We start from the raw sequence: 17,809 nt of genomic DNA, 5'->3' as shown, positions 1-17,809 counted from the left end.
TCCCCCCGGTTCCCGGGTTTATCCCGGATTTTTTCCGTACTGTTTCATGGCGAGCAGCCGCGAGTCCAGGCTGTGCCGCCGCCATTCCCACGTTCCATTCCCAACTCCCATGCTCCATTCCCAATTTCCACGTTCCGTTCCCAACTCCCACGCTCCATTCCCAACTCCCACGTTCCGTTCCCAACTCCCACGCTCCATTCCCAACTCCCACGTTCCATTCCCAATTCCCACGCTCCATTCCCAATTCCCACGCTCCATTCCCAATTCCCACGTTCCATTCCCAACTCCCACGTTCCATTGCCAATTCCCACGTTCCATTCCCAACTCCCACGTTCCATTCCCAATTCCCACGCTCCATTCCCAATTCCCACGCTCCATTCCCAACTCCCACGTTCCATTCCCAACTCCCACGTTCCATTCCCGTATTCCCGGATTTATTCCCGGATTTTATTCCCGGATTTCCCCCCGGTTCCCGGTTTTTTTCCGTACTGTTTCATGGCGAGCAGCCGCGAGTCCAGGCTGTCCTGCTTGCCGCGCATGGCCTGCATGTCGGCCAGCAGCCGCGCCACGCTGTCCTGCCGCACGCGCAGCTCCTCCCCCTTCAGCGCCGGCACCTGCGCAGCACCGGCAACGGCGGAGGTCGGGAAACGCCGGGAAAAACCCGGGAAAACCCGGAAAACACCGGGAAAACACCGGGAAACGCCGGGAAAACACCGGGAAACACCGGGAAAAACCGGGAAAACACAGGGAACAGTGGCAGGTCGGGAAACGCCGGGAAAAACCCAGAAAAACCGGGAAAACACCGGGAACAGTGGCAGGTCGGGAAACGCCGGGAAAAACCGGGAAAAACCGGGAAAACCGGGAATGGTGGCAGGTCGGGAAACGCCGGGAAAAACCCGGAAAAACACCGGGAAAAACCAGGAACGGTGGCAGGTCAGGAAACGCCGGGAAAACACCAGGAAAACACCGGGAACAGCGGCAGGTCGGGAAACGCCGGGAAATGCCGGGAACAACCGGGAAAACACCGGGAACAGAGGAGGTTGGGAAACGCCGGGAAAACACCGGGAAAACACCGGGAAAACACCGGGAACGGCGGCAGGTCGGGAAACGCCGGGAAAAACCCGGGAAAACACCGGGAAAACCGGGAAAACACCGGGAACAGCGGAGGTCGGGAAACGCCGGGAAAAACCCGGAAAAACCGGGGAACAGTGGCAGGTCGGGAAACGCCGGGAAAAACCCGGGAAAACACCGGGAAAACACCGGGGAAAACGCCGGGAAACGCCGGGAAAACACCGGGAAAACACCGGGAAAACACCGGGAAACACCGGGAACAGTGGCAGGTCGGGAAACGCCGGGAAAACACCAGGAAAAACACCGGGAAAACACCGGGAAACGCCGGGAAAAACCAGGAAAACACCGGGAAAAACTGGGAAACACCGGGAAAACACCGGGAACAGCGGCAGGTCGGGAAACGCCGGGAAAAACCCGGGAAAACCCGGGAAAACACCGGGAAAACACCGGGAACGGCGGCAGGTCGGGAAACGCCAGGAAACGCCGGGAAAACACCAGGAAAACCGGGAATGGCGGAGGTCGGGAAACGCCGGGAAAAACCCGGGAAAACACCGGGAAAACACCGGGAAAACACCGGGAACAGCGGAGGTCGGGAAACGCCGGGAAAATACCAGGAAAAACCGGGAACAGTGGCAGGTCGGGAAACGCCGGGAAAACACCAGGAAAAACCCGGAAAACACCGGGAACGGCGGCAGGTCGGGAAATGCCGGGAAAAACCGGGAAAACCCGGAAAACACCGGGAACAGCGGCAGGTTGGGAAACGCCGGGAAAAACCGGGAAAAAACGGGACCGGCGGCAAACCGGGAGCGGGAAAAGAGCCGGGCACTCTTCAGGGGTTTTTGGGGAATTTTTCCGGAATTTTTTGGGGAATTTTTTGGGGATTTTTTCGGGAATTTTTGGGAATTTTTCGGGGTTTTTTTGTGAATTTTTGTGAATTTTTTTGCGCATTTTTTGTGAATTTTTGTGAATTGTTATCGATTGTGAGAATTGTTGGAATTTTTGGGAATTGTCGGCATTTTGGGAATTGTCAGGATTTTCGGGAATTGTCGGGATTTGGGGAATCGTCGGGATTTTGGGAATCGTCGGGATTTTGGGAATTGTCGGGATTTTGGGGAATTGTCGTGAATTTGGGAATTGTCAGGATTTTCGGGAATTGTCGGGATTTTGGGAATTGTCGGGATTTTGGGAATTGTCGGGATTTTGGGAATTGTCAGGATTTGGGGAATTGTCGGGATTTCGGGAATCGTCGGGAATTTGGGAATCGTCGGGATTTTGGGAATTGTCGGCATTTTGGGAATTGTGGGGATTTTGGGAATCGTCGGGATTTTGGGAATTGTCGGGATTTTGGGAATTGTTGGGATTTGGGGAATTGTCGGGATTTGGGAATCGTCGGGATTTTGGGAATCGTCGGCATTTTGGGAATCGTCGGGATTTTGGGAATCGTCGGGATTTGGGGAATTGTCGGGATTTGGGGAATTGTTGGGAATTGTTGGAATTGTCGGGATTTTGGGAATTGTCGGGATTTGGGGAATTGTCGGGATTTGGGGAATTGTCGGGATTTTGGGAATCGTCGGGAATTTGGGAATTGTCAGGATTTTGGGAATCGTCGGGATTTTGGGAATCGTCGGGATTTTGGGAATCGTCGGGATTTTGGGAACTGTCGGGATTTAGGGAATCGTCGGGATTTGGGGAATTGTCGGGATTTTGGGAATTGTCGGGATTTGGGGAATTGTCGGGATTTGGGGAATTGTCGGGATTTTGGGAATTGTGGGGATTTTGGGGATGGATTTGGCTCCTCCCCCTTCAGCGCCGGCGCCTGCGCACGACCGGGAACAGCGGGAAAAACCGGGAAAAACCGGGAAAAACCAGGAAAAACCGGGAAAAACCGGGAAAAACCGGGAAAAACCGGGAAAAACCGGGAACGGCGGAAAACCAGGACCGGGAAACGCTTGGAATCGTGGGGGAACTTTTTGGGGATTTTTTGGGAATTTCTTTGATTTTTTCCCAGAACGATTCCCATTTTTTCCTGATTTTTTTCCAGATTTTTTCCCCGATTTTTTCCTGATTTTTCCCCAATTTTCCTCCGTTTTTTTCCAGATTTTTTCCCTGTTTTTCCCCGATTTTTCCCGGTTTTTTTCCCGATTTTTCCCAGATTTTTTCCCCTGTTTTTCCCAGATTTTTTCCCTGTTTTTCCCCTGTTTTTCCCAGATTTTTTCCCTGTTTTTGCCCGGTTTTTCCCAGATTTTTTCCCGATTTTTCCCTGATTTTTCCCGAATTTTTTCCTAATTTTTGGCCAATTTTCCCCGGATTTTTCCCCGATTTTTCCCGGATTTTTTCCTGATTTATCCCGGATTTTTTCCTGATTTTTGCCCAATTTTTTCCCGGATTTTTGCCCGATTTTTTCCGGATTTTTTCCCGATTTTTCTGTGATGTTCCCCCGATTTTTCCCGGATTTTTTCCCTGTTTTTCCCGGATTTTTTCCCAGATTTTTTCCCAGATTTTTCCCGGATTTTTTCCCAGATTTTTTCCTGATTTTTCCCGGATTTTTTCCCGATTTTTCTGTGATGTTCCCCCGATTTTTCCCGGATTTTTTCCCAGATTTTTCCCCGATTTTTCCCGGATTTTTCCCGGATTTTTCCCCGATTTTTCCGCTATTTTTTCCCGATTTTTCTCCGATTTTTCCCGGATTTTTTTCCGATTTTTCCCGGATTTTTTCCCTGTTTTTCCCGGATTTTTTCCTAATTTTTGCCCGATTTTTCCCGGATTTTTTCCCGATTTTTCCCAGATTTTTCCCCAATTTTCCCCCGATTTTTTCCAGATTTTTTCCTAATTTTTGCCCGATTTTTCCCGGATTTTTTCCCGATTTTTTCCCTGTTTTTCCCGGATTTTTCCCTGGTTTTTCCCCAATTTTCCCCCGATTTTTCCCGGATTTTTTCCATGTTTTTCCCCGATTTTTCCCGGATTTTTTCCCCGATTTTTCCCGGATTTTTTCCCTGTTTTTCCCGGAATATTTCCCAGACTTTTTCCTGATTTTTCCCGGATTTTTTTCCGATTTTTCCCCGATTTTCCCCCGATTTTTCCCGGATTTTTTTCCGATTTTTCCCCAATTTTTCCCGGATTTTTCCCCGATTTTTCCCCGATTTTTCCCGGATTTTTCTCCGATTTTTCCCGGATTTTTCCCCGATTTTTCCGCTATTTTTTCCCGAGTTTTCCGCGATGTTCCCCCGATTTTTCCCCGATTTTTCCCGGATTTTTCCCCGATTTTTCCCGGATTTTTCTCCGATTTTTCCGCTATTTTTTCCCTATTTTTCCGCGATGTTCCCCCGATTTTTCCCCGATTTTTCCCGGATTTTTCCCGGATTTTTCCGCGATGTTCCCCCGGTTTTCCCCCGATTTTTCCCGTTTTTTTTCCCGATTTTTCCCCGATTTTTCCCGGATTTTTTCCTGATTTTTCCCGGATTTTTTCCCGATTTTTTCCCTGTTTTTCCCGGTTTTTTTCCTGATTTTTTCCCCGATTTTTTCCCTGTTTTTCCCGGATTTTTTCCCACATTTTTTCCTGATTTTTCCCGGATTTTTTCCTGATTTTTCTGTGATGTTCCCCCGATTTTTCCCGGATTTTTCCCGGATTTTTTCCTGATTTTTCCCGGATTTTTCCCCGATTTTTCCCGGATTTTTTCCCGATTTTTCCCGGATTTTTTCCTGATTTTTGCCCGATTTTTTCCGGATTTTTTCCCGATTTTTCTGTGATGTTCCCCCGATTTTTCCCCGATTTTTCCCGGATTTTTTCCTGGATTTTTCCGCTATTTTCCCCGATTTTTCCCGGATTTTTCCCCGATTTTTCCGCTATTTTTTCCCGATTTTCCCCCAATTTTTCTCCGATTTTTCCCGGATTTTTCCCCGATTTTTCCCCGATTTTTCCCGGATTTTTCCCCGATTTTTCCCCGATTTTTCCCGGATTTTTCCCCGATTTTTCCCGGATTTTTTTCCGATTTTTCCCCGATTTTCCCCCGATTTTTCCCGGATTTTTTTCCGATTTTTCCCCAATTTTTCCCGGATTTTTCCCCGATTTTTCCCCGATTTTTCCCGGATTTTTCCCCGATTTTTCCCGGATTTTTCCCCGATTTTCCCCCGATTTTTCCGCTATTTTTCTCCGATTTTTCCGCGATGTTCCCCCGATTTTCCCCCGATTTTTCCCCGTTTTTTCCCGCTTTCCCGTTGGATGCTCCCGCCCGCCGGGCCGGCGTTCCGGGCGCTCCGGGACTCACGCTGGTGACTTTCCTCTTGATGTTCTCCAGGAGCTGCTCCTGGCCGCGCAGGAAGAACGGGTGCTGGAATTCCGTGTCGTCCTTCTCCGGCTTCACCAGCCCGCCCTGCTCCAGGTGCACCACCTTCCGGAAGCCGTCTGCAAAACGGGCGTGTCCCGGGAAAAACGGGGAAAAACGGGGAAAAATGGGGAAAAATGGGGATTTCCACGGGAAAAAGGGGCAAAAAAACGGGAGAAAATGGGGAAAAATGGGAATTTCCACGGGAAAAATGGGCAAAAAAACAGGAGAAAATGGGGAAAAAATGGGAATTTCCAGGGGGAAATGGGGAAAAAATGGGATAAAATGGGAATTTCCAGGGGAAAACAGGGAAAAACGGGAGAAAATGGGGAAAAAATGGGAATTTCCAGGGGGAAATGGGGAAAAATGGGGAAAAAATGGGGAAAAATGGGAGAAAATCCAGGATTTTTCAAGGGAAATGGGCAAAAAATGGGAGAAAATGGGAATTTCCAGGGAAAAACAGGAGAAAATGGGGAAAAAATGGGGGAAAAATGGGAATTTCCAGGGGGAAATGGGGAAAAATGGGAGAAAATCCAGAAATTTTCATGGGGAATGGGCAAAAAATGGGAGAGAAAATGGGAATTTCCAGGGAAAAACAGGAGAAAATTGGAAAAATCTGGAATTTCCAAGGGAAAATGGGGAAAAATAGGAGAAAATGGGGAAAAATTGGAAATTCCAAGGGAAAATGGGGAAAAATGAGAGAAAAGGGGAATTTCCAGGGGGAAATAGGGGAAAAACGGGAGAAAATGGGGGAAAAATGGGAATTTCCATGGGAAATGGGCAAGAAAACGGGAGAAAACGGGAATTTCCAGGGGGAAATGGGGAAAAATAGGAGAAAATGGGGAAAAACGGGAATTTCCAGGGGGAAACGGGGAAAAAATGGGAGAAAATGGGAATTTCCAGGGGGAAATGGGGAAAAATGGGAGAAAATCCAGGAATTTCCAGGGGGAAACGGGGAAAAACAGGAGAAAATGGGGAAAAAAATGGCAATTTCCAGGGGGAAACAGGGAAAAATGGGAGAAAATGGGAATTTCCAGGGAAAAATAAGAGAAAATGGGGAAAAAATGGGAGAAAAATGGGAATTTCCAGGGGGAAATGGGGAAAAATGGGAGAAAATCCAGAAATTTTCATGGGAAATGGGGAAAAAACGGGAGAAAATTGGGAAAAAAATGGGAATTTCCAAGGGGAAATGGAGAAAAAACGGGAGAAAATGGGAATTTCCAGGGGAAAACAGGGAAAAACGGGAGAAAATGGGGAAAAATGGGGATTTCCACGGGAAAAATGGGCAAAAAAACGGGAGAAAATGGGGAAAAAATGGCAATTTCCAGGGGGAAATGGGGAAAAAACGGGAGAAAATGGGGAAAAAAATGGGAATTTCCAGGGGAAAAAGGGGCAAAAAAACGGGAGAAAATGGGGAAAAAATGGCAATTTCCAGGGGGAAACGGGGAAAAATGGGAGAAAATGGGGAAAAAATGGGAATTTCCAGGGGGAAATGGGGAAAAATGGGAGAAAAATGGGAATTTCCAGGGGGAAATGGGGAAAAAACGGGAGAAAATGGGGAAAAAAATGGGAATTTCCAGGGGGAAACGGGGAAAAATGGGAGAAAATGGGAATTTCCAGGGAAAAATAAGAGAAAATGGGGAAAAAATGGGGGAAAAATGGGAATTTCCAGGGGGAAATGGGCAAAAATGGGAGAAAATCCAGGAATTTTCATGGGAAATGGGCAAAAAATGGGAGAAAATGGGGAAAAAAAATGGGAATTTCCAGGGGGAAATGGGGAAAAATGGGAGAAAATGGGAATTTCCAGGGGGAAATGGGGAAAAATGGGAGAAAATGGGAATTTCCAGGGGGAAACGGGGAAAAACGGGAGAAAATGGGGAAAAACGGGAATTTCCACGGGAAAAATGGGCAAAAAAATAGGAGAAAATGGGGAAAAAATGGGAATTTCCACGGGAAAAATGGGCAAAAAAATAGGAGAAAATGGGGAAAAAATGGGAATTTCCAGGGGGAAATGGAGAAAAAATGGGAGAAAATGGGAATTTCCAGGGGGAAAACAGGGAAAAAACGGGAGAAAATGGGGAAAAAAATGGGAATTTCCAGGGGGAAATGGGCAAAAATGGGAGAAAATGGGAATTTCCATGGGAAATGGGCAAGAAAACGGGAGAAAACGGGAATTTCCAGGGGGGAAACGGGGAAAAAACAGGAGAAAATGGGGAAAAAATGGGAATTTCCAGGGGAAAATGGGGAAACAAACGGGGGAAAATGGGAATTTCCAAGGGAAAACGGGCAAGAAAACAGGAGAAAATGGGAATTGCCAGGGGGAAATGGAGAAAAAATGGGGGAAAATGGGAATTTCCAGGAAAAAATGGGGGGAAAACGGGAGAAAATGGGGGGAAAATGGGAATTTCCACGGGGAAAATGGGGAAAAATGGGGGAAAATGGGAAAAAATGGGGAAAAATGGGAGAAAATCCAGGAATTTTCATGGGAAATGGGCAAAAAAATGGAGGAAAACGGGAATTTCCGGGGAAAAACAGGAGAAAATGGGGAAAAAATGGGAGAAAAATGGGAATTTCCAGAGGGAAATGGGGAAAAATGGGAGAAAATCCAGGAATTTTCATGGGAAATGGGCAAACAAATGGGAGAAAATGCGGAAAAAATGGGAATTTCCAAGGGGAAATGGGCAAAAAATGGTAGAAAATGGGGAAAAAATGGGAATTTCCAGGGGGAAATGGGGAAAAAATGGGAGAAAATGGGGGAAAAATGGGAATTTCCATGGGAAAATGGGGAAAAATGGGAAAAAATGGGAATTTCCATGGGAAATGGGGAAAAAAACAGGAGAAAATGGGGAAAAAATGGCAATTTCCAGGGGGAAATGGGGAAAAATGGGGAAAAAATGGGGAAAAATGGGAGAAAATCCAGGAATTTTCAAGGGAAATGGGCAAAAAATGGGAGAAAATGGGAATTTCCAGGGAAAAACGGGAGAAAATTGGAAAAAAAACGTAATTTCCAAGGGAAAATGGGGAAAAATGAGAGAAAATGGGAATTTGCAGGGAAAATGGGGGAAAAACGGGAGAAAATGGGGGAAAAAATGGGAATTTCCAGAGGGAAATGGGGAAAAAAACGGGAGAAAAAGGGGAAAAATGGGAATTTCCACGGGAAAATGGGCAAAAATGGAGAAAAAATGGGGAAAAATGGGAGAAAATCCAGGAATTTTCATGGGAAATGGGCAAAAAAAGGGAGAAAATTGAGAAAAAATGGGAATTTCCACGGGAAAATGGGCAAGAAATGGGAGAAAATGGGAATTTCCAGGGGGAAAACGGGGAAAAACGGGAGAAAATGGGAAAAAATGGGAATTTCCAGGGGGAAATGGGGAAAAATGGGAGAAAAATGGGAATTTCCAGAGAAAAATGGAGAAAAAATGGGAGAAAATGGGAATTTCCAGGGGGAAATGGAGAAAAAACGGGAGAAAATGGGGAAAAACGGGAATTTCCATGGGAAAATGGGGAAAAAAATGGGAGAAAATGGGAATTTCCAGAGGGAAATGGGGAAAAATGGGAGAAAATCCAGGAATTTCCAGGGGGAAATAGAGAAAAAACTGGAGAAAATGGGGAAAAAATGGGAATTTCCAGGGGGAAACGGGGAAAAATGGGAGAAAATGGGAATTTCCAGGGGGAAATGGGGAAAAATAGGAGAAAATGGGGAAAAACAGGAATTTCCATGGGAAAATGGGGAAAAAAATGGGAGAAAATGGGAATTTCCAGGGAAAAACAGGAGAAAATGGGGGAAAAATGGGAATTTCCATGGGAAATGGAGAAAAAAATGGGAGAAAATGGGAATTTCCACGGGAAAAAGGGGCAAAAAAACGGGAGAAAATGGGAATTTCCAGGGGGAAATGGAGAAAAAATGGGGGAAAATGGGAATTTCCAGGGAAAAATGGGGGGAAAACGGGAGAAAATGGGGGAAAATGGGAATTTCCACGGGAAAAATGGGGAAAAATGGGGGAAAATGGGGAAAAAATGGGGAAAAATGGGGAAAAAATGGGAGAAAATCCAGGAATTTTCATGGGAAATGGGCAAACAAATGGAGAAAACGGGAATTTCCAGGGAAAAACAGGAGAAAATGGGGAAAAATGGGGGAAAATGGGAATTTCCAGAGGGAAATGGGCAAAAATGGGAGAAAATGGGAATTTCCAGGGAAAAATAAGAGAAAATGGGGAAAAAATGGGGGGAAAATGGGAATTTCCAGGGGGAAATGGGCAAAAATGGGAGAAAATCCAGGAATTTTCATGGGAAATGGGCAAAAAATGGGAGAAAATGGGGAAAAAATGGGAATTTCCAGGGGGAAATGGGAAAGAAATGGGAGAAAATGGGGGAAAAATGGGAATTTCCACGGGAAAAATGGGCAAAAAAACGGGAGAAAATGGGAATTTCCATGGGAAATGGGCAAGAAAACGGGAGAAAACGGGAATTTCCAGGGGGAAATGGGGAAAAAACGGGAGAAAATGGGGGAAAAATGGGAATTTCCAGGGGGAAACGGGGAAAAAAATGGGAGAAAATGGAATTTCCAGGGGGAAATGGGGAAAAAAATGGGAGAAAATGGGAATTTCCAGGGAAAAACAGGAGAAAATGGGGGGAAAATGGGAATTTCCAGGGGGAAATGGGGAAAAATGGGGTAAAAATGGGGAAAAATGGGGGAAAATGGGAATTTCCACGGGAAAAATGGGCAAAAAAACGGGAGAAAATGGGGAAAAAATGGCAATTTCCAGGGGGAAATGGGGAAAAAACGGGAGAAAATGGGGAAAAAAATGGGAATTTCCAGGGGGAAACGGGGAAAAATGGGAGAAAATGGGAATTTCCAGGGGGAAATGGAGAAAAAATGGGGGAAAACGGGAATTTCCGGGGGGAAATGGGGAAAAATGGGAGAAAATGGGAATTTCCAGGGAAAAACAGGAGAAAATGGGGAAAAATTGGAATTTCCAAGGGAAAATGGGGAAAAATGGGAGAAAATGGGAATTTCCAGAGGGAAATGGGCAAAAAATGGGAGAAAATGGGGAAAAAAAGGGAATTTCCAGGGGGAAATGGGGAAAAAACGGGAGAAAATGGGAATTTCCAGGGGGAAATGGGGAAAAAACGGGAGAAAATGGGAATTTCCAGGGGGAAATGGGGAAAAACGGGGGGAAATGGGGAAAAAATGGGAATTTCCAGGGGGAAATGGAGAAAAAACTGGAGAAAATGGGGGAAAATGGGAATTTCCGGGGGAAAATGGGGAAAAAACGGGAGAAAATGGGAATTTCCATGGGAAATGGGCAAGAAAACGGGAGAAAACGGGATTTGCCAGGGGGAAATGGAGAAAAAATGGGGGAAAATGGGAATTTCCACGGGAAAAATGGGGAAAAAATAGGGAAAAATGGGGAAAAAATGGGAGAAAATCCAGGAATTTTCATGGGAAATGGGCAAACAAATGGAGAAAAACGGGAATTACCAGGGAAAAACAGGAGAAAATGGGGAAAAAATGGGAGAAAAATGGGAATTTCCAGAGGGAAATGGGCAAAAATGGGAGAAAATCCAGGAATTTTCATGGGAAATGGGCAAAAAATGGGAGAAAATGGGAATTTCCAGGGAAAAAACGGGAGAAAATTGGAAAAATCCGGAATTTCCAAGGGAAAATGGGGAAAAATGGGAGAAAATGGGAATTTCCAGGGAAAAACAGGAGAAAATGGGGAAAAATGGGGGGAAAATGGGAATTTCCAGGGGGAAATGGGGAAAAATGGGAGAAAATCCAGGAATTTTCATGGGAAATGGGCAAAAAAAGGGAGAAAATGGGGAAAAAATGGGAATTTCCAGGGGGAAATGGGAAAGAAATGGGAGAAAATGGGGGAAAAATGGGAATTTCCACGGGAAAATGGCAAAAATGGAAGAAAATGGTAATTTTCAAGGAAAATGGGCAAAAATGGGGGAAAAATGGGAGAAAAATCAGGAATTTTCATGGGAAATGGGCAAAAAATGGGAGAAAATGGGGAAAAAATGGGAATTTCCAAGGGAAATGGGCAAGAAAACGGGAGAAAAATGGGAATTTCCAGGGGGAAATGGGGAAAAATAGGAGAAAATGGGGAAAAACGGGAATTTCCATGGGAAAATGGGGAAAAAACGGGAGAAAATGGGGGAAAAATGGGAATTTCCAGGGGGAAATGGGGAAAAATGGGAGAAAATCCAGGAATTTCCACGGGAAATGGGCAAAATCTGGGAATTTCCATGGGAAAACCTGGGAAATTCCACGGGAAATGGACAAAATTTGGGAATTTCCACGGAAAAAATCCGGGAATTTCCACGGGAAATGGGCAAAATTTGGGAATTTCCATGGGAAAATGGAAAAAGGAATTTCCATGGAAAACCCGGGAATTTCCACGGGAAAAATCCGGGAATTTCCACGGAAAAAATCCAGGAATTTCCATGGGAAATGGGCAAAATCTGGGAATTTCCATGGGAAAATGGAAAAAAATTTGGGAATTTCTATCGGAAAACCCGGGAATTTCCACGGAAAAATCCGGGAATTTCCACAGGAAATGAGTAAAATTTGGAATTTCCATGGGAAAACCTGGAAAATTCCAGGGGAAATGGGCAAAATTTGGGAATTTCCACGGAAAAAATCCGGGAATTTCCACGGGAAATGGACAAAACTTGGGAATTTCCATGGGAAAATGGAAAAAAAAAGGGAATTTCCATGGAAAAACCCGGGAATTTCCACGGAAAAATCCGGGAATTTCCACGGTTCCCGCTCCTGGGAGCGACTTCATCCCAAAATTCCGGCACGGGAAAGGAAAATCCCCCGGAATTCCCGGAATTCTGGGGCGCCCTACGGAGAATTCCCAGAATTCCCAAATTCCCAGAATTCCCAAATTCCCAAAATTCCGCTCCCAGAATTCCCAAAATTCCCCAAATCCGCTCCCAGAATTCCCAAAATTCCCAAATTCCACGAATTTCCAAATTCCCAAATTTCCCAAATTCCCAGAATTCCCAAATTCCGCTCCCGGAATTCCCAAAATTCCCAGAATTCCCAAATTCCCAAAATACCCAAAATTCCCAACCCCCCAGAATTCCCAAATTCCCCAAATTCCCGAATTCCGCTCTCAGAATTCCCAAAATTCCCAAATTCTGCTCCCAAAATTCCAAAAATTCCCAAAAAATTCCCAAAATTCCCCCAAAAATTCCCAAAAAATCCCCAAAAATTCCCCCAAATTCCCCAAATTCCCCAAATTCCCCTCCCAAAGCCCCAGAATGCCCCGATTTCTGCCCCAGCATTCCCGAATTTCCCAGAATTCCCGGAATTCTGGGATTTTTCCGGGATTCACTCACACATGTTGAGCTGCCGGACGAAGCCGATTCCCAAATTCTCCAAAATTCCCAAAAATTCCCAAAAAATTCCCCAAAATCCCCAAAATTCCCTAAAAATTCCCAAAAATCTCCAAAATTCCCCCAAAATCCCCAAAAATTTCCCAAATTCCCAAAAAATTCTCCAAAAATTCCCAAAAATCCCCCAAAATTCCCCAAAATTCCCCTCCCAAAGCCCCAGAATCCCCCGATTTTCGCCCCAGCAATTCCCGAATTTCTCAGAATTCCGGATTTTCCGGATTTTCCGGGAATTCCCACTCACACATGTTGAGCTGCCGGACGAAGCCGATTCCCAAAAACCCAAAAATTCCCAAAATTCCCCAAAAATTCCCAAAATCCCCAAAATTCCCGAAAAATTCCGAAAAATCTCCAAAATTCCCCCAAAATCCCAAAAATTCCCCAAAATTCCCCAAAAAATTCCTCAAAATCCCCAAAACTTCCTCAAAATCCTCCATAAATTCCCCAAAATTCCCAAAAAATTCCCAAAAATCCCCCAAAATTCCCCAAATTCCCCTCCCAAAGCCCCAGAATGCCCCGATTTCCACCCCAGCATTCCCGAATTTCCCAGAATTCCGGGATTTTTCCGGGATTTTTCGGGAATTCCCACTCACACATGTTGAGCTGCCGGACGAAGCCAATTCCCAAATACCCCAAAATTCCCAAAAATTCCCCAAAAATTCCCCAAAATTCCCCTCCCAAAGCCCCAGAATGCCCCGATTTCTGCCCAGCATTCCCGAATTTCCCAGAATTCCGGGATTTTTCCGGATTTTTCCGGATTTTTCCGGATTTTTCCCCATTTTCCGGGATTCACTCACACATGTTGAGCTGGCGGACGAAGCCAATTCCCAAAACCCCAAAATTCCCCAAAATTCCCAAAATTCACCAAAAAATTCCTAAAAATTCCCCAAAATTCCCCCAAAATTCCCAAAATCCCCAAAATTCCCTCCCAAAGCCCCAGAATCCCCCGATTTTCCACCCCAGCATTCCCGAATTTCCCGGAATTCCGGGATTTTTCCGGATTTTTCCGGATTTTTCCGGATTTTTCCCGATTTTCCGGGATTCACTCACACATGTTGAGCTGGCGGACGAAGCCGATTCCCAAAACCCCAAAATTCCCAAAAATTCCCCAAAATTCCCCTCCCAAAGCCCCAGCATTCCCAGATTTCCGCCCCAGCATTCCCAAATTTCCCAGAATTCCTGGAATTCCGGGATTTTTCCGGATTTTTCCGGGATTTTCCGGGAATTCACTCACACATGTTGAGCTGCCGGACGAAGCCGATTCCCAAAACCCCAAAAATTCCCAAAAAATTTCCAAAAAATTCCCCAAAAACCCCCAAATTCCCCAAAAATTCCCCAAAATCCCCAAAATTCCCCAACAATTCCCCAAATTCCCCAAAAAATTCCTCAAAATCCCCAAAACTTCCTCAAAATCCTCCATAAATTCCCCAAAATTCCCAAAAAAATTCCCAAAAATCCCCAAAAATTCCCCAAAAATCCAAAAAAAATCCCAAAAAATCCCCAAAAATCCCCAAAATTCCCCTCCCAAAGCCCCAGCATTCCCGAATTTCCCAGAATTCCGGGATTTTTCCATATTTTTCCAGGAATTTTGGGAATTCCCACTCACACATGTTGAGCTGCCGGATGAAGCCGATTCCCAAATTCCCAAAAAATTCCCAAAAATTCCCAAAAAATTCCCAAAATTCCCAAAAAATTCCCCAAAAATCCAAAATTCCCAAAAATTCCCCTCCCAAAGCCCCAGAATGCCCCGATTTTGTTCCCAGCATTCCCGAATTTCCCAGAATTCCGGATTTTTCCGGATTTTTCCGGATTTTTCCGGAATTTCGGGAATTCACTCATACATGTTGAGCTGCCGGACGAAGCCAATTCCCAAATTCCCCAAAATTCCCCAAAATTCCCAAAATTCCCCAAAAATTCCCCCAAATTCCCCAAAAATTCCCCAAAATTCCCCTCCCAAAGCCCCAGAATCCCCCGATTTCCGCCCCAGCATTCCCGAATTTCCCAGAATTCGGGATTTTTCCGGATTTTTCCGGGATTTTCCGGGAATTCCGGGATTCACTCACACATGTTGAGCTGGCGGACGAAGCCGATTCCAAAACCCCCAAATTCCCAAAATTCCCAAAATTCACCAAAAAATTCCTAAAAATTCCCCAAAATCCCCAAAATTCCCCAAAATTTCCCCAAAATTCCACAAAAAATTCCCCAAAAAATTTCTAAAAATTCCCAAAAAATCCCAAAAAATTCCCAAAAAATCCCCAAAAATTCACCAAAAAATCCTAAAAATTCCCCAAAATTCCCCCAAAATTCCCAAAATCCCCAAAATTCCCCAAAAATTCCCCAAAATTCCCCTCCCAAAGCCCCAGAATGCCCCGATTTTGTTCCCAGCATTCCCGAATTTCCCAGAATTCCGGGATTTTTCCGGATTTTTCCGGATTTTTCCGGATTTTTCCCGATTTTCCGGGATTCACTCACACATGTTGAGCTGCCGGACGAAGCCGATTCCCAAATTCCCCCAAAATTCCCAAAAAATCCCCCAAAAATTCCCCAAAATTCCCCTCCCAAAGCCCCAGAATCCCCTGATTTTTTCCCAGAATTCCCAGAATTTCCAGAATTCCCGAATTTCCCGGAATTCCGGGATTTTTCCGGATTTTTCCCCGATTTTCCGGAATTTCACTCACACATGTTGAGCTGGCGGACGAAGCCGACTCCCAAGACCCCAAAAATTCCCAAAAAATTCCCCAAAATCCCCAAAATTCCCGAAAAATTCCCTAAAAAATTCCCCAAAATTCCCCTCCCAAAGCCCCAGAATGCCCCGATTTCCGCCCCAGCATTCCCGAATTTCCCGGAATACCGGGATTTTTCCGTATTTTTCCGGATTTTTCCGGATTTTTTCCGGGAATTCCGGGATTCACTCACACATGTTGAGCTGCCGGACGAAGCCGATTCCCAAAACCCCAAAATTCCCAAAAATCCCAAAAATTCCCCAAAATCCCCAAAATTCCCGAAAAATTCCCTAAAAATTCCCCAAAATTCCCCTCCCAAAGCCCCAGAATCCCCCGATTTCCGCCCCAGCATTCCCGAATTTCCCAGAATTCCAGGATTTTCCGGATTTTTCCGGATTTTTCCCGATTTTCCGGGATTCACTCACACATGTTGAGCTGCCGGACGAAGCCGATTCCCAAATTCCCCAAAATTCCCCAAATTCCCAAAAATCTCCAAAATTCCCCCAAAATCCCCAAAAATTCCCCAAATTTCCCCAAAATTCCACAAAAAATTCCCCAAAAAATTCCTAAAAATTCCCAAAAAATCCCAAAAAATTCCCAAAAAATCCCCAAAATTCACCAAAAAATTCCTAAAAATTCCCAAAATTCCCCCAAAATTCCCAAAAATCCCCAAAATTTCCCAAAAATCCCCAAAATTCCCCCCCAAAGCCCCCAGAATCCCCGATTTTGTTCCCAGCATTCCCGAATTTCCCGGAATTCCGGGATTTTTCCGGATTTTTCCGTATTTTTCCCAATTTTCCGGGATTCACTCACACATGTTGAGCTGCCGGACGAAGCCGATTCCCAAAACCCCAAAAATTCCCAAAAATCCAAAAAATTCCCAAAATCCCCAAAATTCCCGAAAAATTCCCTAAAAATTCCCCAAAATTCCCCTCCCAAAGCCCCAGAAAGCCCCGATTTCCGCCCCAGCATTCCCGAATTTCCCAGAATTCCAGGATTTTTCCGGATTTTTCCGGATTTTTCCCGATTTTCCGGGATTCACTCACACATGTTGAGCTGCCGGACGAAGCCGATTCCAAATTCCCCAAAATCCCCAAAAATTCCCCCAAAAAATTCCCCAAAATCCCCAAAATTCCCGAAAAATTCCCAAAAATCTCCAAATTCCCCTCCCAAAGCCCCAGAATGCCCCGATTTCCTCCCCAGCATTCCCGAATTTCCCAGAATTCCGGGATTTTTCCGGATTTTTCCGTATTTTTCCGTATTTTTCCCGATTTTCCGGGATTCACTCACACATGTTGAGCTGGCGGACGAAGCCGATTCCCAAAACCCCAACATTCCAAAAATTCCCCAAAATTCCCCTCCCAAAAGCCCCAGAACCCCCCGATTTCCGCCCCAGCATTCCCGAATTTCCCGGAATTCCGGGATTTTTCCGGATTTTTCCGGATTTTTCCGGATTTTTCCGGGATTTCTCGGGAATTCACTCACACATGTTGAGCTGCCGGACGAAGCTGGCCATGTTGTTGTGCTTGAAGAACTTGGGCAGAACCGACTTGGAGAACTGAGCCTGGTCCAGGACATGGAAACTGCTCCCGCTCTGCCGAGAAAACACGGAAAAATCACGGAAAAATCCCGGATAAATCCAGGGAAATCCCGGAAAATTCCAGGGAAATCCTGGAAAATTCCTGAGAAATCACAGAAATTCCCAGAAAAATCACAGAAATTTGGGGATTTTGGGAGAACTGCGCCTGGTCCAGGATGTGGAAACTGCTCCCGCTCTGCCGAGAAAAACACGGAAAATCCCGGAAAAATCCCGGAAAATCCCGGATAAATCCAGGGAAATCCTGGGAAATCACAGAAATTCCCAGAAAAATCCCAAAAAATCACAGAAAAATCACAGAAATTGGGGATTTTTGGGAGAACTGCGCCTGGTCCAGCACGTGGAAACTGCTCCCGCTCTGCCAAAAACACGGAAAAATCTGGGATAAATCCTGGAAAAACCCGGATAAATCCAGGGAAATCCCGGAAAATCACAGAAAAATCCCGAAAAATCACAGAAATTCCCAGAAAAAATCACAGAATTTGGGGATTTTTTGGGGATTTTTTGGGATTTTTGGGAGAACTGCGCCTGGTCCAGGACATGGAAACTGCTCCCGCTCTGCCGAGAAAAACACGGAAAAATCCGGGATAAATCCGGAAAAACCCGGATAAATCCAGGGAAATCCCGGAAAATCACGGAAATTCCCAGAAAAATCACAGAAATTTGGGGATTTTTTGGAGAACTGAGCC

At 45.3% G+C, this 17,809-nt stretch overlaps 1 protein-coding gene across 1 annotated transcript in view; it reads right to left on the bottom strand.

Moving 5' to 3' along the window:
* LOC137466381 (heat shock factor protein 4-like) overlaps positions 1–17,145 on the bottom strand; it is a 65,071-nt gene extending 47,926 nt beyond the window's left edge. Inside the window, 3 exon segments of the mRNA XM_068178138.1 lie at positions 490–614; positions 5,337–5,473; positions 17,009–17,145. Of these exon segments, the coding sequence (XP_068034239.1) occupies positions 490–614; positions 5,337–5,473; positions 17,009–17,039 (293 nt within the window). The 5' untranslated portion in view covers positions 17,040–17,145.
* Positions 17,146–17,809: the final 664 nt, after the last annotated feature.

This window comes from Anomalospiza imberbis, unplaced genomic scaffold, assembly GCF_031753505.1.
Source record: "Anomalospiza imberbis isolate Cuckoo-Finch-1a 21T00152 unplaced genomic scaffold, ASM3175350v1 scaffold_194, whole genome shotgun sequence".
NCBI classification, from domain to species: domain Eukaryota; kingdom Metazoa; phylum Chordata; class Aves; order Passeriformes; family Viduidae; genus Anomalospiza; species Anomalospiza imberbis.
The sequence above is the reverse complement of the archived record's forward strand: the minus strand, read 5'-3'. Positions and strand labels throughout refer to the sequence as shown.